The following is a 22257-nucleotide window of genomic DNA, read 5'->3' as shown; positions in this document are numbered from 1 at the left end:
TTCCCCATCTTTTTCCTCTTGTCTGTCCTTCCTAAATGTCAAATATTCTTGAATATTCCATTCCCATTCCTGGCCACCACGCAGCCATGATTCTGCAGTGACAATTGGATCATACTCCTGCATCTCTGGGAGTGCTTTTCGATTATCTGCACATCATTCTTGTTATGCAAAGGGGACGGGAGCATTTGCCACCCATGAATAACAGATAAACAGATATTGCTGTAATGGAACTCCTCTATCCACCAAGAAGGTCTCTGTGATCCAATGTGCCATCAATAGTGAGTGTATCGGCTTATAAAGGCTGCATGGATTCAAGTAGAGTACCCTTAACCGTGTCTTTTTGACAACATTCCATTTTTGAAGCATACTTGATGCTTGGTTTTGTGGCTCTTACCTTCTCAAGACCCTGGCATCTTTACAATATCCTGTACCAATTTTACTTCCTTCCAAATTTGGTTGCTCCTCAAGTTTCCATCACCCGATTATCAAGTTTAAACTCATCCCAACAGTACCAGCAAATCTCACGTGGACATCTGTCCCAGTCGAATTAGCCACAAAACGCCACGACCAGCTATCCTTAGCAGCCACGCACTCAGATGACAAGCAACATGAGTTCGACTGGGACAACACTACTATTAAAGGCCAAGCCAAACAGAGAACAGCCAGGGAATTCCTAGAGGCATGGCACTCATCCACAGATTCAATCAACAAACACATCGACCTGGACCTAATATACCGACCACTGCAGTGGACAGCTGGAACTGACAACTTGATTTTGAGTTTTTCAAGGGGGCAATGAATATGATTGAAGAAGGAAATATGGTTGATGTTTAGATTAGATTAGATTACTTACAGTGTGGAAACAGGCCCTTCGGCCCAACAAGTCCACACCGACCCGCCGAAGCGCAACCCACCCATACCCCTACATTTACCCCTTACCTAACACTACGAGCAATTTAGCGTGGCCAATTCACCTGACCCGCACATCTTTGGACTGTGGGAGGAAACCGGAGCACCCGGAGGAAACCCACGCATGGTGGCACAGTGGTTAGCACTGCTGCCTCACAGTGCCTGAGACCCGGGTTCAATTCCCGCCTCAGGCGACTGACTGTGTGGAGTTTGCACGTTCTCCCCGTGTCTGCGTGGGTTTCCTCTGGGTGCTCCGGTTTCCTCCCACAGTCCAAAGATGTGCGGGTCAGGTGAATTGGCCATGCTAAATTGCCTGTAGTGTTAGGTAAGGGGTAAATGTAGGGGTATGGGTGGGTTGCGCTTCGGCGGGTCAGTGTGGACTTGTTGGGCCGAAGGGCCTGTTTCCACACTGTAAGTAATAAAAAAAAATAAAAATAAATGTTGTTTACATCGACTTCATTAAAACATTTGACAAGGTCCCTAATGGCAGACGAGTGCAAAAGGTGAAGCCACAAGGTATCGGGGTGAGCTGGCAGGATGGATACAGGACTGGCTTAGTCATTGGAGACAGATGGCGGCCGAGGGTTGTGACAAGTGGTGTTCCACAGGGACCAGTTTTGGGAACTCTGCTGTACGTGTAAATCCATATAAATAATTTGGAGGAGAACATGGCAGGTCTACTGAGTGAGTTTGCAGGCAATACAAAAATTGGTGGAGTTGCGGATAGTGAGGAGGAAGTTTACAGCATAGATCAGTTGGCAGCATAGACAGAAAACTGGCAGATAGAGTTTAATCCAGATAAACATGAAGTGGCGCATTTTGAAAGGTCAAGAACAGGTGGGAACAAAACAGTGAATGGCAGAAATTTTTAGGAGTATTGATATGCAGAGGGATCTGGGTGTGTAGGTTACAGATCACTGAATCTGGCAGCGCAGGAAGGTAACCTTACCCACAGTGGAAACACCTGAGGCTTTTTACATCCTTTCCATTTTCTTGGGCTTCATTTTTCTCCCGTGGTAAACACTTACCTACTCTCTACTCTTTGTACTATAGTGCAGGATCTCCCCTTTTCCCAACCTCTATCCCCCACAGGGTGAAATTCTGGCCAGAAGCTTGGCTTATGCACCAACATGTCCTCATCTGCTAATTTCACTGCCCTTCTCGCTTCCGGAACTTTCTGTTCCTCCACGTGAATTCTTATCATCTCTGGAATGAGTTTTTAAACTCCTTCAGCAGAATAATCTCTCCTAGAGCTTCAAAGGTCCTATCTATTTTGAAAGCACGCACCCATCGATCAAAATAACTATGTTTAATTCTTTCGAACACAACCTAAGTCTGGCCTAGTTCCTTGTTTGTATCTGAGCCGCTGTCTATGTTTCTGGTACCAATTCATAAGCACCTAAAATAGCCTGTTTAACCTCTTCATAATCTCTTGACCCCTCATCTGACAGCGTGACAAATACCTCACTAGCTCTGCCAACCAGCTTAGTCTGAACTAGCGTTTCCCATAAATCCTCGGACCACTCCGTCTGCCCAGCCAATGTTTCAAATGAAATAAAGAAGGCTTCGACACCTTTCTCATCAAAATGTGGCAAAGTTTTGACATATTTATATATATCACTCCCTTCTCTTTTAATCTCCATCCTGTTCACTTGGCTTTGCTGACAAAGTTGCAACTTCTCAAGTTCAATTTCTCTCTCTTTTTGCTCAGCTAAGAACCTTCTCTCTCTCCCTCCCCACTTTGTTTATCTGGTAACTCCATTCTCCTCAATTGTAATTTAAGTTTTTCTAACTCTACTGCACTTGTCTGTTTCTCGGACATGCCCAAGTGTTTGAGTAACTCTCTTACAATTTCAGCTTTACTTCTGTCCTTGGTTAAACCCAACTCTAATCTCTTTGCTAATTCAAAACATATGGCCTTTATTGTCCTCCTGAACTTCCTTGGCAAATTTGACAATCATCTTCAAACGCCAGAACAACTTTAACAATTTTAAGAGCCATTTCTCTCGCTTTTAATTTCATCAACTGCAAATCACCGAAATTAAACACATTGTCTCACCAATGTTTTATTTAAAGATCTTGGACACTAACTTACAATGTTCAAATCTGCTGGGACTTTATCGTACCCCAGATCTATTCAAATCTGTACAAGTCTCAGACTAGATCTGTGTAAAACTGTACGAACCTCAACAAGCAGCCCACAAACTGTTCACACCCCAGTGAGAGACCCCCAAACTGTTCACACCCCAGCGAGAGACCCCCAAACTGTTCAAATCCCAGTGAGGGACCCCAAACTGTTCAAATCCCAGCGAGGGAGACCCCAAACTGTTCAAATCCCAGCAAGAGACCCCCAAACTGTTCAAATCCCAGCGAAGGACCCCAAACTGTTCAAATCCCAGTGAGGGACCCCAAACTGTTCACACCCCAGCGAGGGACCCCAAAATGTTCAAATCCCAGCGAGAGACCCCCATACTGTTCAAATCCCAGCAAGAGACCCCCAAACTGTTAAAAAATCCCAGCGAGGGACCCCCAAACAGTTCAAACCCCAGCAAGGGACCCCCAAACTGTTCAAACCCCAGCGAGGGACCCCAAACTGTTCAAATCCCAGCGAGAGACCCCCAAACTGTTCAAATCCCAGCGAGGGACCCTCAAACTGTTCAAATCCCAACGAGGGACCCCAAACTGTTCAAACCCCAGCGAGGGACCCCAAACTGTTCAAACCTCAGCGAGGGATCCACAAACTGTTCAAATCCCAGCAAGGGATCCCTGAACGGTTCAAATCCCAGGGAGGGACCCCAAACTGTTCAAATCCCAGCGAGGGACCCCCAAACTGTTCAAATCCCAGCGAGAGACCCCCAAACTGTTCAAATCCCAGTGAGGGACCCCAAACTGTTCACACCCCAGCGAGAGACCCCCAAACTGTTCAAATCCCAGCGAGAGACCCCCAAACTGTTCAAACACCAGCGAGAGACCCCCAAACTGTTCAAATCCCAGCGAGGGACCCCCAAACTGTTCAAACCCCAGCGAGGGACCCCAAACTGTTCAAATCCCAGCGAGGGACCCCCCCAACTGTTCAAATCCCAGCGAGGGACCCCCCAACTGTTCAAACCCCAGCAAGGGACCCCCAAACTGTTCAAATCCCAGTGAGGAGCCCCCAAACTGTTCAAACCCCAGCGAGGGACCCCCAAACTGTTCAAATCCCAGCGAGGGACCCCAAACTGTTCAAATCCCAGTGAGGGACCCCCAAACTGTTCAAACCCCAGCGAGAGACCCCAAACTGTTCAAACCCCAGTGAGAGACCCCAAACTGTTCAAATCCCAGTGAGGGACCCCAAACTGTTCACACCCCAGCGAGAGACCCCCAAACTGTTCAAATCCCAGCGAGAGACCCCCAAACTGTTCAAACACCAGCGAGAGACCCCCAAACTGTTCAAATCCCAGCGAGGGACCCCCAAACTGTTCAAACCCCAGCGAGGGACCCCAAACTGTTCAAATCCCAGCGAGGGACCCCCCCAACTGTTCAAATCCCAGCGAGGGACCCCCCAACTGTTCAAACCCCAGCAAGGGACCCCCAAACTGTTCAAATCCCAGTGAGGAGCCCCCAAACTGTTCAAACCCCAGCGAGGGACCCCCAAACTGTTCAAATCCCAGCGAGGGACCCCAAACTGTTCAAATCCCAGTGAGGGACCCCCAAACTGTTCAAACCCCAGCGAGAGACCCCAAACTGTTCAAACCCCAGTGAGAGACCCCAAACTGTTCAAATCCCAGCGAGGGACCCCCAAACTGTTCAAACCCCAGCGAGGGACCCCAAACTGTTCAAACCCCAGCGAGAGACCCCCAAACTGTTCAAATCCCAGCGAGGGACCCTCAAACTGTTCAAACCCCAGTGAGGGACCCCAAACTGTTCAAACCCCAGCGAGAGACCCCCCAACGAGGGACCCCAAACTGTTCAAACCCCAGCGAGAGACCCCCAAACTGTTCAAATCCCAGCGAGGGACCCCAAACTGTTCAAACCTCAGCGAGGGATCCACAAACTGTTCAAATCCCAGCAAGGGATCCCTGAACGGTTCAAATCCCAGGGAGGGACCCCAAACTGTTCAAATCCCAACGAGAGACCCCAAACTGTTCAAATCCCAGCGAGAGACCCCCAAACTGTTCAAACCCCAGCGAGAGACCCCCAAACTGTTCAAATCCCAGCGAGAGACCCCCAAACTGTTCAAACCCCAGCGAGAGACCCCCAAACTGTTCAAATCCCAGCAAGGGACCCCCAAACTGTTCAAACCCCAGCGAGGGACCCCAAACTGTTCAAATCCCAGCGAGGGACCCCCCAACTGTTCAAATCCCAGCGAGGGACCCCAAACTGTTCAAATCCCAGCGAGGGATCCCCAAACTGTTCAAATCCCAGCGAGGGACCCCCCAACTGTTCAAACCCCAGCAAGGGACCCCCAAACTGTTCAAATCCCAGTGAGGAGCCCCCAAACTGTTCAAACCCCAGCGAGGGACCCCCAAACTGTTCAAATCCCAGCGAGGGACCCCAAACTGTTCAAATCCCAGTGAGGGACCCCCAAACTGTTCAAACCCCAGCGAGAGACCCCAAACTGTTCAAACCCCAGTGAGAGACCCCAAACCATTCAAATCCCAGCGAGGGACCCCCAAACTGTTCAAATCCCAGCGAGGGACCCCAAACTGTTCAAATCCCAGTGAGGGACCCCCAAACTGTTCAAACCCCAGCGAGAGACCCCAAACTGTTCAAACCCCAGCGAGGGACCCCCAAACTGTTCAAATCCCAGCGAGGGACCCCAAACTGTTCAAATCCCAGTGAGGGACCCCCAAACTGTTCAAACCCCAGCGAGAGACCCCAAACTGTTCAAACCCCAGTGAGAGACCCCAAACCATTCAAATCCCAGCGAGGGACCCCCAAACTGTTCAAATCCCAGCGAGGGACCCCAAACTGTTCAAACCCCAGCGAGAGACCCCCAAACTGTTCAAACCCCAGCGAGGGACCCCCAAACTGTTCAAATCCCAGTGAGGGACCCCCAAACTGTTATGACACAGTGTAACCCCCTCTGCTTGAGGCAATGTTATCCCACAGAGGGTGGTGCCCATATGGATGAGGCTGTCAGAGGAAGTGGTGGAGGCTTGTCCTCATCCCTCCCTTTCCCTTCATTCCACCCCTCCCCCTCAATCTGCAACTGAGCTGTGATCGGGTGAGGCTTCCCATCTGTCACTTTCCTTGCCATATCTCAATGGTACACTGGCCTGCCTGTGCTGTGATAGGCAGTAATCTCCAGGGGGAGTTGGGGTATCGCCTCTACCCTGTCATCCTCCAACCCCCACATCCTGAGCAACTTCAGGTAATGATCAGGAATCCTGTGTGGCCTCTTCTTCCCTGAGCTCTCAATCCTGGAAGTTTGTGCACTGCTCTGACAAAGACCGATTTTGTTCTGATTATTTGCTTTGCTCTCATCAGGACAATTTGCAACACTTTGTAGTGTCTGAGACCAGCGTGCTGGTTGGTGAGCTAGTGGAGTCTTATTGGCAGAGGCAAGCCAGAGACAATGCACCATATAGATGATGACTGACAGTTAACTGCTCAGCTTTGTTTAACGACCATTGAGAAGGGTCGCAGATACATGGGAACACCAGCCCCTTCATGTCCCCCTCCAAGCCTCTCACCATCCTGACTTGGAAACATCACCGTTCCTTCAGTGTTGCTGGGTCAGGCTCCTGGAATACCCTCCCTTAGAGCATTGTGGGTCAACCCACTGCCCATGTGATGTGCCAGTCTGGGTTAGTAAGCCAGATTGGAGAGAGGAATTTTTGAAAACTTCATTCGTGGGAGGGTTCATCACCGGCTAGACCAGCATTTATTGGATAACTGCAATTGGAGGTCAACTATATTGCCGTGGGTCTGGAGTCACATGTAGGTCAGATCAGGTAAGGGTGTCAGATTTCCTTTCTGAAAGGACATTCGTGACCCAGATGGGCTATCCTACCAGACAATCAACAACCGATTCATAGACTTCAGACGTTTTTTATTGAATTCAAAGTTCACACTCTGCACAGTGGTTGCAAACCTGGGGTCCCAGGACAGGACGTGGGTCTCTGGATGAATAGATCCGTGATAAAACCACCCGGGTGATATAGCTGAGGATCAATCAGTTGGTCCTGAGGATGAGAGGGTCATCCCCTGATGAGGAAATTCAGCCAATATTCTCTGGAGTGAGTGAGAGGTGAACTCATTAAGACAGACGGGATTCTGAAGGAGCTTGACAGGGTCGATCCTGAGAGATTATATCCTCTGTGCAGGGAATCCAGAACATGGGCTGGGCTGGGTGTGCCGGGGTGGGGGCAGTCAGACTTTCAGGAAAGAGGGCTGATCATATTGGTACGCTTGCCTTCATTGGTCAGTGCATTGAGTATAGGAACTGGGATGTCATGTTGCAGCCATATGGGGCATTGTTGAGGCCAGTTTTAGAATTCTGCATTCAAATCCTTCCACAGGAAGGATGGTGTGAAACTTGAAAGGGTTTAGAAAAGATTTACAAGGATTTTTGCTGGGTTGGAACTACAGGGAGAGGCTGAACAGGCTGGGGCTGTTTTCCCTGGAGCGACGGAGGCTGAGGGGTGACCTTATAGAGGTTTACAAAATTATGAGGAACATGGATAGGATAAACAGGTCTGGACGAGTTGGACTGAAGGGTCTGTTTCCGTACTGTGTGACTAAGAACACATATTTATATATATATATCTGACAAAATGTTGTAAATCTTTGGAATTTTTAACCCAGGGAGTTGCAGATACTATTCAAAACGGGGGTACACAAATCTTTGGTCTCTTGGGGAGCCCAGGGGCTAAAGGGAGTGGGCGTCAAAGTCAGATTGGAGACAAAGATTGGCCATGATTGGATGAAGTGATACAGCAGGCTCAATGGGCCGAATGGCCTCCTTATGCTCTGATTTCTGGTGTGTTTGTCTCTTTGTTAAAGTTGGAAAATTATTTGCAACAATACGTGTAAACAATCCAACCAAGTGTCCCATCTTCCCCTGCAGTTACACGGAACTGGATGAACACAAGATTCGGCATTGCTTTCGGTACACTGCAACGGTCCTGACCAGCACCATGTCTGTGCAGAAAGAGCGCAAACTGAAGATCGAATGTCAGGTAATGTGACGGACAGGCACAGAGCTTACACCCGCTCTGCCTCGATCCATACTCCCAATCCAACACTGCCCCTCTCCAACACATGGACACAGTTCCACTCTGGAAGCTTAGCTGCAGCTCATGAGGAACTCTCACATCGGGGTGTTCGAGGGTTGGAGGCACCATGCATCTTCCAGAGGCTGGTGAACAAAACCAGGTCTGAGACACAAATTCAGCTCAGTGCTGAGGGAGTGCCGCACTGTGGGAGGGTCAGTGCTGAGGGAGTGCCGCACTGTGGGAGGGTCAGTGCTGAGGGAGTGCCGCACTGTGGAAGGGTCAGCACTGAGGGAGTGCCGCACTGTCACAGGGTCAGTGCTGAGGGAGTGCCGCACTGTCACAGGGTCAGTGCTGAGGGAGTGCCGCACTGTGGGAGGGTCAGTGCTGAGGGAGTGCCACACTGTGGGAGGGTCAGTGCTGAGGGAGTGCCGCACTGTGGGAGGGTCAGTGCTGAGGGAGTGCCGCACTGTCAGAAGGTCAGTGCTGAGGGAGCGCCGCACTGTCACAGAGTCAGTGCTGAGGGAGTGCCGCACTGTCACAGGGTCAGTGCTGAGGGAGTGCCGCACTGTCGGAGGGTCAATGCTGAGGGAGTGCCGCACTGTCGGAGGGTCAGTGCTGAGGGAGTGCCGCATTGTTGGAGGGTCAGTGCTGAGGGACTGCCGCACTGTCGGAGGGTCAGTGCTGAGGGAGCGCCGCAATGTCGGAGGGTCAGTGCTGAGGGAGTGCCGCATTGTCGGAGGGTCAGTGCTGAGGGAGCGCCGCAATGTCAGAGGGTCAGTGCTGAGGGAGCGCCGCACTGCCGGAGGGTCAGTGCTGAGGGAGTGCCGCACTGTCGGAGGGTCAGTGCTGAGGGAGTGCAGCACTGTCGGAGGGTCAGTGCTGAGGGAGCGCCGCAATGCCGGAGGGTCAGTGCTGAGGGAGCGCCGCACTGTCGGAGGGTCAGTGCTGAGGGAGTGCAGCACTGTTGGAGGGTCAATGCTGAGGGAGCGCAGCAATGTCAGAGGGTCAGTGCTGAGGGTGCGCCGCACTGCCGGAGGGTCAGTGCTGAGGGAGTGCCGCACTGTCGGAGGGTCAGTGCTGAGGGAGTGCAGCACTGTCGGAGGGTCAGTGCTGAGGGAGCGCCGCAATGCCGGAGGGTCAGTGCTGAGGGAGCGCCGCACTGTCGGAGGGTCAGTGCTGAGGGAGTGCAGCACTGTTGGAGGGTCAATGCTGAGGGAGCGCCGCACTGTCGGAGGGTCAGTGCTGAGGGAGTGCAGCACTGTCGGAGGGTCAGTGCTGAGGGAGTGCAGCACTGTCGGAGGGTCAGTGCTGAGGGAGTGCAGCACTGTCGGAGGGTCAGTGCTGTGGGAGTGCCGCACTGTCGGAGGGTCATTGCTGAGGGAGTGCAGCACTGTCGGAGGGTCAGTGCTGAGGGAGTGCTATCCGTATTACCACCTATCTTCTCTCTCTTTTTGCGTCCCACCCATTGTCATTTTGAATCCCTTGACCTCACCTGTTGTTGTCCCCAAGGAGAAATATCTATCCTAGAATGCTGGAGAAACTCAGCATGTTTGGCAGCATTTGTGGAGAGTGAAACCAAGCTAATGTTTCAAGGCCATAATTTGGAGATGCTGGTGTTGGACTGGGGTGTACAAAGTTAAAACTCACACAACACCAGGTTATAGTCCAACAGGTTTAATTGGAAGCACACTAGCTTTCAGAGCGACGCTCCTTCATCAGGTGATAGTGGAGGGCTCGATCGTAACACAGACTTTATAGCAAAAATTTGCAGTGTGATGTAACTGAAATTATACATTGAAAAATTGATTGTCTGTTAAGCCTTTCATCTGTTAGAATACAGTGATAGTTTCAATTCTTTCATGTGTAAATCACAAAACCCTTCTTTTTAAAGTTGCATTCTCGGGTTAGCTGTTAACAATGGTGATAGCTAGACAATATGTTGAAGGTGTTAGCCCCCTGTGTTCTCTGTCTATGACCTGATGTTTAGATTGATTCTAATCTAAAAAGTGAGATGACAGTGTTTTACATAAATTCCTGCAGTTTTTGAGCTCAGAGTTCTACATGAATGTATGCAGCTTTTGAGCAAAGTGCAATGTAACTCTGCAAGTACAAATTCGCCCCACACAAAATATACGTGTGCATATGTGTGTGTGTGTGTGTGTGTGTGTGTGTGTGTGTTTTTTGAGGGGCAGGAAAGTGTTCTTTTTAACACTTATGGGATGTGCGCATCGCTGAGTAGGCCAGTATATATTGCTCTCCAGAAGGTGGGGGTGAGCTGCCTTCTTGAACCGCTGCAGTCCATGTGCTGTGGGTAGACCCACAATGTCCTTAGGGAGGGGATTCCAGGATTGTGACCCAGTGACAGTGCAGGAACGGCGATATATTTCCATGTCAGGATGGTGAGGGGCTTGGAGGGGAATTTGCATGGGGTGGTGTTCCCATGTATCTGCTGCCCTTGTCCCTCTAGGTGGAAGTGATTGTGGGTTTGGAAGGTACTGTATGAGGATTGTGTGTGTGTGTGTGTGTGTGTGTGTGTGTGTGTGTGTGTGTGTGTGTGTGTGTGTGTGTGTGTGTGATAGATAGAGAAAGTGTGTGTGAACGTCAATGGATATGTGTGTGCGAGTGTGTGTATATAACTAAAGGAGAGTGTGTGGGAGTGACAGAGGGTAAGTGTGAGCAAGAGAGTGTGTAAGTGATTGTGTGTGAATTTGAACCTGTGTTTGCTGAAGGGAGGTTCAGAAGCAGTGTTGATGTTCTGCCCCTCTGGGTGAGTACAGTCAAAACTGGGAAATGTGCCTCATGACTCCTCTTCATATCTTGTGATTGCTGACACCGGAGGGAGAGTCAGTGAGACAATGAAAGAGAAGGAATAAATGTAAGAATATGGAACTAAAATAGAAATTGCTGGAACAATTGGATACAATTTGAGTTCCAGGAGAAGTTGAACAGGCTGGGATTATTTCCCTGGAACACGGGGGGACTGAGGGATGACTTCAAGAGGCATGAGAGGCATAGATGGGGTGGATAGAGGATAGCTTTTCCCGAGGGTAGGGGAGTCTAAAACTGAGGGCATAGGTTGAAGGTGAGAGGGGCAATTTTTTCACACAGAGGGTGGTGAGTGTCTGGAACAGGCTGCCAGAGGGAGTGGTGGAGGCAAGTATGATTTTTTTCATTTGAGAAACATTTAGACAGGGGCACGGAGGGATATGGACCAACCAGGCAAATGGGACTAGTTTAATTACGAAAGCTGGCTGAAGGGCCTGTTTCCAGTCTGTAGACCTCTCTGACTCTAATTCAGCAGATTTGGCAGCATTAGTGGAGAAAAAGCAGCATTAACACATTGAGGGTCCAATATTCCAGTTCTTCTTCACTGGAGTAATCATATGAAAGAGCTGCTCATACCTAGCTGTAGGTGAGGACTGCAGATGCTGGGGATCAGAGCTGAAAATGTGTTGCTGGAAAAGCGCAGCAGGTCAGGCAGCATCCAAGGAGCAGGAGATTCGACGTTTCGGGCATAAGCCCTTCTTCAGGATTCCTGAAGAAGGGCTTATGCCCGAAACGTCGAATCTCCTGCTCCTTGGATGCTGCCTGACCTGCTGCGCTTTTCCAGCAACACATTTTCAGCTCATACCTAGCTGGGTCCATTCATGGTGAACTCTGGATTGATGTCAGTTTGCCCATTGACCATACTAATCATCGAACTGTTACTAAAACCCGTTCTCTTTCTCTCCCCCTCTCTCTACAGGCCTTACTTCAAGTTGCCAGGAACCTCTTCACACATTTGGGTAATTCAATCCTGTTTTGTCACCCCCTCCTATGAAAGGGATTTTTAAAAAAGAAAACTTAACAGTTTGTGGTAATCCTGATCAGAGATGGAAAATTCCGGAAGTCTTGGGTGGGCCAACGGTGGGAGGACAGCCATGCACGGCTAGCCAAGGTATTGGAGGTGGGGGCGTGTGTGTGAGCGAGTAATGCCCAGTGTCTGTCGCCATGATGTGGAGGTTCCGGTGTTGAACTAGGGTGGGCAAGGTCAGAAGTCCCATGACACCAGGTTAGAGCCCGACAGGTTGATTTGAAATCACAAGCTTTTGGAGCGCTGCTCCTTTGTCAGGTGATCTGACTTCACCAGCTTGTGATTTCAAATCAACCTGTTGGGCTCTAACCTGGTGTCATGGGACTTCTGACAGTATCTGTAGGATTGACCACGACGCTGGTTAGAATCCCTACAGTGTGGAAAGAGGCCATTTGGCCTTGTGAGTTTGCACTGACCCTCTGAAGAGCATCCCACCCAGATAGAACACGGGACATAGAACATTACTGCACAGTACAGGCCCTTCGGCCCTCGATGTTGTGCCGAGCTGTGGAACCAATCTGAAGCCCATCTATCCTACACTATTCCATTGTCATCTTATATGTTTATCCAATAACCATTTAAATGCCCTTAAAGTTGGCGAATCTACCACTGTTGCAGGCAGGGCATTCCATCGCCCTACTACTCTCTGAGTAAAGACACTCCCTCTGACATCTGTCCCATATCTATCACCCCTCAATTTAACGCTATGTCTCCTTGTGCTAGCCAACACCATCCGAGGAAAAAGGCTCTCCCTGTCCACCCTATCTAACCCTCTGATTATCTTGTACGTCTCAATTAAGTCACCTCTCAACCTTCTTCTCTCTAATGAAAACAGCCTCAAGTCCCTCAGCCTTTCCCTATAAGACCTCCCCTCCATACCAGGCAACATTCTGGTAAATCTCCTCTGCACCCTTTCCAAAGCTTCCACATCCTTCTTATAATGCGGTGACCAGAACTGTACACAATACTCCAACTGCGGCCACACCAGAGTTTTGTCCAGCTGCAGCATGACCTCATGGCTCCGAAACTCATTCCCTCGACCAATAAAAGCTAACAGCTGTACGCCTTCTTAACAACCCTATCAACCTGGGGTGGCAACTTGCAAGGATCTATGTACCTGGACACCGAGATCTCTCTGCTCATCCATACTACTAAGAATCTTACCATTAGCCCAGTATTCTGTATTCCTGTTACTACCACCTCACACTTTTCCACATTAAACTCCATTTGCCACCTCTCAGCCCAGCTTTGCATCTTATCCATGTCCCTCTGTAACCTGCAACATCCTTTGGCACTATCCACACTGTACCGACCTTAGTGTCATAAACCCACCACCCCATCCTAACCCTGCACTTCCCTTGACTAACCTATGTAACTTGCACATCCCTGAACACCAAGAATTTTCTCACTGACAATGGTCATCCTAAGATTCTTAAACTCAGATTTATTTTGGAGTTAAATTCCACCATCTGCCACAGTAGGATTTGAATCTGGGTCCCCAGGACATTACCTGTGGAAGCTTTGGAAAGGGTTCAGAGGAAATTTACTAGCATGTTGCCTGGTATGGAGGGAAAGCCTAACAATCCAGTGATAATCCCATGATGCCGTCACCTCCTTACAAAGGTAGAGTCTAAGACAGACCCTGGGGACCTGGGTTCGAATCTTACCATGGAGTTTGAATTCAAATAAAAAAACAAAATCTGAATTCAGAGTTGAACAATGTGTAACATTTCCAATTGTTGGAAAAACCCATCTGTGTTCACTAATGCCCTTTACAGAAAGAAATTGGCCATTCTCACCTGGTCTGACTTACGTGAGATGAGGAGGAATTTCTTCCCTCTATGGGAAGTGAATCTGGGGAATGCTTTACTACAGAGGGCTATCGAGGCTGGGGCATTGAGTCTGGTCAAGGCTGAGAGAGGGGGATTGTTAATCAGGAAGGGAATCAAGGAAGAAGACAGGAAAGTGGAGTTGGGGATTATCAGATCCGCCGTGATCTCACTGAATGATAGGACAGACTCAATGGGCTGAATGGCCTGCTCCTAAGTTTTATGGTTTATGGTTTGGAAGGTGCTGCCAGGGGATCTTTGGTGAATTCCTGCGGTGCACCTTGTAGCTGGCCCACACTGCTGTTGTGAATGTTGGTTATCTGTGGTTGGTGTTGGTTGATGGTGAGATCTCCTCTGGGAGATTGTGGGAGATACTGCTGCCTTTTAGTTTGTGTCGTATTGCGTTTGTCAGTCACATATTGTTTAATTTGAGTTATTTTTGTTCCCCTACACTGTAGCTGTCAAGAGGCGGATAAAATTTGATTTATTATTCATGTTATGCTAATACCTTACCACTCTGATAAATAATAACATCATTTTCACCTGATCGTTATTGAAAGCTCTTTCTGTTCTTCAAACTGCCTGGGGCTGTTTGCCTTCATGTTGTATAACATTATCAGGGGCATATTGGTTGCAATGGCATTGATGTATATGGAGCTATCGCTGTAGAGAGGGAGGTGATGGGCTCATGGTGTTATCGCTAGACGCGTCATCCCAAGACCCAGAGAATGGTCTGGGGGCCCGGGTTTGTGTCTTGCCATGGATTATAAATTCAATTTAAAAAAGGCAAATCTGAATTAAAAGTCTAATAATGACTGTGTAACCATTTCCAATTGTTGGAAAGCCCCATCAGGTTTACGAATGTCCTTTAGAGAAGGACATCTGCCATCCTAACCTAGTCTGACCTACAGGTGACTCCAGGCACACAGCAGTCTGGGTGATTTTTAAATGCCCTCTGTAGGGCTGAGCAAGGGCAATGAGGGATGGGTAACATAGGTTTGCTGAGCCATACATACAGGTGCCGTATGGAAATATGATATTGTGGCTATTAATGATACCTGTTTCAAGTCAGGGCAAGATCTAGGGAGATGTTGTGAAACTTGAAAAGATTTACAAGGGTGTTGCCAGGGTTGGAGGATCTGAGCTACAGGGAGAGGCTGAACAGGCTGGGGCTGTGTTCCCTGGAGCGTCAGAGGCTGAGAGGTGCCAGGCAGGAATAGGATGAATAGTCAAGAGTAATAAAGAGCATTGGTTTAGGGTGAGAGGGGAAAGATTTAAAAGAGACCTAAGGGGCAACTTTTTCATACAGAAGGTGGTGCGTGTATAGAATGAGCTGCCAGAGGAAGTGGTGGAGGCTGGTACAATTGCAACATTTAAAAGGCATCTGGATGGGTATATGAATAGGAAGGGTTTAGAGGGACATGGACCAAGTGCTGACAAATGGGACTGGATTAATTTAGGATCTTTGGTCAGCATGGAAGAGTTGGACCGAGGGGTCTATTTCTGTGCTCAATGACCCTATTTGGTGCTAAATATTCTCAGAAAACATAGTGTTGAGGAGAGATGAGAAAGTGGGGTGATTGTTGATTATGGAGGACTGAAGATGGGATGCCTGGGAAGGGACAGGGATGGGATCTGATTGACTAGGGTTAAGGACACTACATTATCTAGTCCAGACAATAAGTCATCAGCTAGCAGGGAGAATGTAGAGGAATGAATTTGCAAATTAAACACAGAGAGGTTTAAATGTCACAGAGTAGGCAATGTGAGGAAACATGTTTTCCCCAGGGGGTGGTGGGAATCCGGAGCTCGCTGCCTGTAAGGGTGGGAGAGGCAGAAACCTTCATCACATAGAGGAAGGATTTAGGTGGGCACATTTGAGAATTGGGGGGGGGGGATAGTTCAGGTTTAAAAGTAATTGGCAAAAGAAGCAAAAAGTGATGAGGAAACCTTTCTCCACACACACAAATAGTTTGGGATGCACTGCCTGGTAGGGTGGCATGGTGGCTCAATGGTTAGCACTGCTGCCTTACCGCGCCAGGGACCTGGGTTCAATCCCAACTTTGGGTGACTGTCTGTGTGGAGTTTACACGTTCTCCCCGTGTCTGCGTGGGTTTCCTCTGGGTGCTCCGGTTTCCTCCCACAGTCCAAAGATGCCCAAGTTAGGCGGATTGACCATGAGAAATTGTCCGTAGTGTCCAGAACTGTGCAGGCTGGGGTGGGTTAGCCATGGGAAATGCAGGGTTACAGGGAAGGGGTGAGAGGTGTTTGGTTTGGGTAGGATGCTCTTTGGAGGATAAGTGTGGACTTGATGGGCTGAATGGCCTGTTTCCACATTGTAGGGCTTCTATAAATCATCTCAGAATAAAGGGGCACCAATAACCTTTTGAGAGATTATATCAAAAATCTTTTGAATATCCAAATCCACTGTTTCTCTTTAACCTAGTCTCCTAGTTACCTCCTCAAAAAAAACCCCAATAGATTTGTTGCGTATGATTTGCCTTTCTTAAACCAATGGTAGTTTTGACCAATCCCGTTAATCTTTTCCAACTGTTGTATTATCACATCTTGAGGAACACACTCAAGCGTTTTCCCCACAACTGCTCTGTCCTTCTTTACTTGTTATCTCTTCTTTCTTTATTTTACAGTAGTGCGGTTAGATTTGCCACTCCCTAATCTGTAGGGAACTTGGTGATTCCTGAAGAAGGGCTCATGCCCGAAACGTCGAATCTCCTGCTCCTTGGATGCTGCCTGACCTGCTGCGCTTTTCCAGCACCACACTTTCAGCTCTGATCTCCAGCATCTGCAGTCCTCACTTTCTCTGACTTGTCAGCCAATCAGCTTCTTCACCCATTTATGTCCTGTGGGATAAATGATTTTTTTTTGTGTAGATATTTTTATTGAAATTTAACATTTTTGCAAATTTACAAAAATAAACAAAACTCTCAAATACAAACATTGATGTACAATTAAATCATATATACCATAGGGGATAAATGATTTTGATCATTCGAAATGTGGCATTCTTGTGTTTGTCCTGATGGACAGGAGCCTTCAACAATGTGTCCCTCCTTTGCACCACAATTATAAAACACTTGGACACTGTGTTACCGAAAGGGCTATAGATCAAGAGCTAGAAACGGAAAATAGGTGCAGTGTAGGCCATTCAGCCCCTTCTCGTCTGCTCTGTCATTCAACATGATCACAGTCGATCATCCATCTCAGTCCCCATTCCCACTTTCTCCCCAGACCCTTTGATCCTTTCGCCTGAAAAATTCCATCTAACTTACAAAGACAGATACACCGAGGAGGTGGGGAGGCTGCCGAAGGATTCGCACAGGTTGGGAGAGGGGGCCAGATGGAAAGTCTGAGGTCATCACTTTGTTAGGAAGAAGAGAAGCATGGGCTATTTTCTAGATGAGGCGAAACTTTAGAAGTCTAAAGTGCAAAGCGCCTTGGGAGTTCTAGTCCAGGATCCTCTCCAGGTTGAGTCGTGGTTAGGAAGGCAAGTGCGAAGTTGACATTTATTTTGAGAGGACTTGAATATAAAAGCAGAGATGTACTGCGGAGGCTCTATAACACTCTGGTCAGACCACGTTTGGATATTGTGTACAGTTTTGGGCCCCATATCTCAGGGAGGGTGTACTGGCCCTGGAGTGTGTTCACAGGAGGTTCATGAGAATGGTCTCAGCAATGAAATGCTTAATGTATGAGGAATGTTTGAGGACGTTGGGTCTATACTCAGGGAGTTTAGAAGGATGAGGGGTGATCTAATTGTAACTTACAGAATACTAAGTGGCCTGGACAGAGTGGATGCTGGGAAGGTCTTTGGTAGGAGAGACCAGGACAGCCTTAGAGTAAAGGGAAGACCCTTTTAGAACAGAGGTAAGGAGAAACATCTTCAGGCAGAGAGTGGAGAATCTATGGGATTCACTGCCACAGAAGGCTGTGGAGGCCAGGTCACTGAGTATATTTAAGACGGAGTTAGATAGGTTCTTGAGTATCAAGGGGACCAAGGGTTACAGGGAGAAATTGGGGGAATGGGGTTGAGAAATGTATCAGCCATGACTGAATGGTGGAGCGGACTAGATGGGCTGAATGGCCTAATTTCTGCTCCTATGTCATATGGTCTTATGGTCTAACTCCTTCTCAAAAATATTCACTGTTTTAAGGTCAGCTTTTTCTGTGGCAGAGAATTCCCCAGGTTCCCCCCTCTCTGGGTGAAGACTTTTCTCCCCATCTCAGTCTGAAATGGCCCGCCCCATATCCTGAGACTGTGAGCCCTGGTTCCGGACTCCCTGACAAGTGGGAACATCCTTCCTGTATTTACTCTGTCCACTCCTGATCGAATGTTATAGGTTTCTTTAGGCTCCCCCTCAGTCTTCTACCCTCCAGTGAGTATAGTCCTAGCCGATCCAGGCTCTCTCCACACGTCATTCCTGCCATGCCAGGATTCAATCTGGTAAAACTTTATTGCATTCCATCCAAAGTCAGAGCATCCTTCCTCAGATCAGGAATGGGTTTGGACCGGAAATCTTTCTTTCTTTCAGTCTTCCTGGACTGGATGGATCAACTAGCCGTGTGTGTGTGTGTGTGTCTGTGTACATGTGTGTCTGTGTGTATGTATGTATGTGTGTGTACGTGTGTGTATGTATGTGTGTGTTTGTGTACATGTGAGTCTGTGTGTGTCTGTGTGTATGTACATATGTGTGTGTACGTGTGTGTGTGTGTGTGTATGTGTACGTGTGTGTCTGTGTGTGTGTACGTGTGTGTGTGTACATGTGTGTGTATACGTGTGTCTGTACGTGTATGTGTGTGTGTATGTACGTGCGTGTGTACGTGTGTGTGTGTATATATACGTGTGTGTGTACGTGTGTGTGTGTACGTGTGTGTCTGTGCACGTGTGTGTACGTGTGTGTGTGTACGTGTGTGTGTGTACAGTGTTTGGGTTGTACATGATTATTGTCGGCTGGTTGCTGTCGGCGCCCTCCTACAGTGCTCTGAATCCCGAGTTGGATATTGGGCTTTATGTTAGCCATTGTTCTATTTGGCTATTCTCCAAACGTGAAGTGATATGACACAGTGGTGTTGGGGGCCTCTGGGTATCTGTGGAGCTGTTCCTCTGCCCATTAGGGAGCTGCAGAACATGGCCCTGTCCCATGGGAACTGGTTCCCCTCTGACAATTCTGGGATAAAGTTTCTCTGAGATATTCTCTCTGTCTTTTGCAGATAACGTTTCAGTCCTGCTGCAGGAGATCATACAGGAAGCACGGACCCTTACCAACGCAGAGAGGTGGGTCTCACTTTTCATCACAATGTCATCCAGGACCGAGGGAACAGCCCTGCAGGTCTCTGGATTGAGGGGTTGTGAGTCCAAGTGCCACTCCAGGAGATCTCAGGCTGACAGAGACGGAAAACAAGAGCAGGAGTAAACTCTGCCCGAACAAACAAAACTCTGCTTCAGGATCATACTTTAAACCAAGCCCCATTCACCCATCATCTCAGCACTCACGGACCAGCGCATTCTTCCTCCAGTCACACACCCCCCACCCCACCCCCGTTGAAAAGCCCCAACCTTGCAACTGAGACCCTCCTTCCCAATCTCCGGAAATGGGGGGTGAGGAGCATACCGCAAGGGATGAACTCAGAATTCTCCAGTTTCCTCATTTCCCCTCCCCCCACCTTGTCTCAGTCGAATCCCTCGAACTCAGCACCGCCCTCCTAACCTGCAATCTTCTTCCTGACCTCTCCGCCCCCACCCCCCACTCCGGCCTATCACCCTCACCTTGACCTCCTTCCACCTATCACATCTCCATCGCCCCTCCCCCAAGTCCCTCCTCCCTACCTTTTATCTTAGCCTGCTGGACACAGTTTCCTCATTCCTGATGAAGGGCTTATGCCCGAAACGTCAAATTTCCTGTTCCTTGGATGCTGCCTGACCTGCTGCGCTTTTCCAGCAACACATTTTCAGCTGAGGAGCGTATCAGCCATGATTGAATGGCGGAGCAGTCTCAATGGGCCAAATGGCCTAATTATCCTCCAGTCTCATTGGAACAAAGAATACAGCCATTACGCCCATCAACTCTGCTCCAACATGTGAAATCAAGATTAACATCATTAATCTCCAGAAATCCATTCCGCTCTTGAACATACTCACCTACTGAGCTTCCACAGGTCTCTGTGGTCACAAATTCCTCGGATTCACCATCGTCTGAGAGAGGAAACTCCTGCCTAGTCACCCGCTGAGTTAGCGTCTCATTTAGCTTCTCCCCTGTTTGAGGAAAGGTGGCATCGGAGGCCGTTCAGAGAAGGTTCTCCTGATTGATGCCAGAATTGAGGGGTTTGTCGTATAAAGAGAGATCGAACAGTTTAGGGCCTATACTCTCTGGAATTTAGATTGAGGGGAGATCAAGTTGAGGTATTCAGGATGATAAAAGGTGTGGATAAGATAGATGTGGCGCTGGTGCTTCCTGTTGTGGGACATTCTAGGACGGGAGGTCATTGTCTTAGGATAATGGGTAGCAAATTTAAAACAGAGTTAATGAGAAATTACTTCTCCCAGTGAATCTGTGGAATTCACTACCCCAAAGTGCAATGGATGCTGGGACAGAGTGTAAATTTAAGGAGGAGTTAGACAGATTTTTAATTAGTAATGGGTTGACGGGATATGGAGAAAAGACAGAAAAATGGGGGTGAGGAGCATATCAGCCATGATCAAATGGTGGAGCAGATTCGATGGGCCGAATGGTCTAATTCTGCTCCTGTATCTTATGAACTTATGAACTCTCAAGCATGCTCCACTTCAATCACTCTATCAGGCCTTCAGCTACCTGGCTCCCAAGCTCTGGAATCCCCGCCCTAAAGTTCTCCTTGTGTCACGTTGCTTTCCTCCTCTGGGGAAGGTCCAGTGCTGAGGTTAGCTCTTGGAAGAGTCATCTTAGACATCACCAAGCCAAAGAAACCCAAATATAACAATAAAAAGCAGGAGTCATCAGCAGTGCTTCACCTGAGGCCCACTGAAGATGTTACCTAGTATGGTGACGAAACGTCTGGAAATGAACCTTTCAGCTCAGCGAGCAAACCTACATCCAGAACCTCAACCTGAGCTACAAATCTTCTCAAAACTCTCTAAGGGTAATTTTAAACTTAAGGTAAAATGAAAACGTTTATGTGAAATCTCCCCTAACAAAACGTGAGATTAATTGGAGCTTCAGACTCCTTCATTGATAAGAAGGTCCAGGGTGTTGTTACTGGAAGATAACGGCAGCTTTGAGAATGTATATTAACAGTGGAGTCTCCAAAATCCCAGAAGAGTGTTCAGAATGTTGGTTTTTTTTAGGAGTAATGCTTTAACCTTCCTATTTGGTTCCAAGATGGAAGAGAATTTGGCCCTTGAGGGTTGCTTCCTGCGTAGATAAATGGCCCATGTGGTTCAAACTGGGATAGGAAAGGATACAGAGGAAACCATTGAAATGAAATCTGTTTCCAGGTTTTCCAGGCATAGGATAGAGGGGAGAGCCTATTGACAAAAATAGTCTTCGCTCTGTGGTAATATGGGCGATAACGCATGTTGCAATTAAAAAGACCAAACCCTGGGAGAGTTACCCAGTTTGAGAGTTGCTGGGAAAGGAAACCCTCTCTGGGAAAACCATTCTAAGATTGCAAGTTACTAGGCTGAGAAATCCTCAGGAACGAAGAATCCAATAACTGGGTTGATCCTGGAAAAACTAACTACCTACGGTGTTTGAGAAGATTTGTAGCTCAGGTTGAGGTTCATGTTGTAAGTTTGCTCGCTGAGCTGGTAGGTTTGCTCTCAGATGTTTCGTCACCATGCTGGGTAACATCATCAGTGAGCCTCCGGTGAAGCACTAGTGGTAGTGACCCACTTTCTATTTATGTGTTTAGTTGGGCAGGATCATTTCCAGTTATTTTTCTGAGGTTGATCAATGGGGTCCAAATCAATGTGTTTATTGATGGAATTCCAGTTTGAATGCCAGGCCTCGAGGAGTTCCTGTACGTGTCTCTGTTTAACCTGTCCTAGGATGGGTGTGTTATCCCAGTCAAAGTGGTGTCATCCTTCGTTTGTGTGTAAGGAAACTAGTGATAGATGGTTATGTCTTTTGGTGGTTAGTTGGTGTTATCCCGGTGGCTATTTTCCTGTGTCTGTCCAATGTAGTGTTTGTTACAGTCCTTGCAGGGTATTTTGTAAATGACATTCGTTTCACTGGTTGCTGGTACAGGGTCCTTTAGCTTCATCAGTAGCTGTTTCAGTATGTTGGCCGGTTTGTGGGCTACGGGTAAAAAATGAGGTCTGCAGATGCTGGAGATCACAGCTGAAAATGTGTTGCTGGTTAAAGCACAGCAGGTCAGGCAGCATCCAAGGAATAGGAAATTCGACATTTCGGGCATACAGGATGAAGGGCTTATGCCCGAAACGTCGAATTTCCTGTTCCTTGGATGCTGCCTG

The 22257-nt window shown here is 48.2% G+C and overlaps 1 protein-coding gene across 3 annotated transcripts in view; it reads left to right on the top strand.

Moving 5' to 3' along the window:
* Window positions 1-22257, top strand: part of LOC132816569 (cGMP-dependent 3',5'-cyclic phosphodiesterase) — a 312596-nt gene that overhangs the window by 195324 nt on the left and 95015 nt on the right. For all 3 annotated transcript variants that reach the window (XM_060826337.1, XM_060826336.1, XM_060826338.1), the window contains 3 exons: window positions 7961-8072; window positions 11854-11893; window positions 19020-19083. In XM_060826337.1, coding sequence (XP_060682320.1) covers window positions 7961-8072; window positions 11854-11893; window positions 19020-19083 — 216 coding nt within the window. The remainder of the gene's footprint in view (window positions 1-7960; window positions 8073-11853; window positions 11894-19019; window positions 19084-22257) is intronic.

Source organism: Hemiscyllium ocellatum, chromosome 6 (genome assembly GCF_020745735.1).
Source record: "Hemiscyllium ocellatum isolate sHemOce1 chromosome 6, sHemOce1.pat.X.cur, whole genome shotgun sequence".
NCBI classification, from domain to species: domain Eukaryota; kingdom Metazoa; phylum Chordata; class Chondrichthyes; order Orectolobiformes; family Hemiscylliidae; genus Hemiscyllium; species Hemiscyllium ocellatum.
Note: the sequence above shows the minus strand (reverse complement) of the source record. Positions and strands in the feature narration are given on the sequence as shown.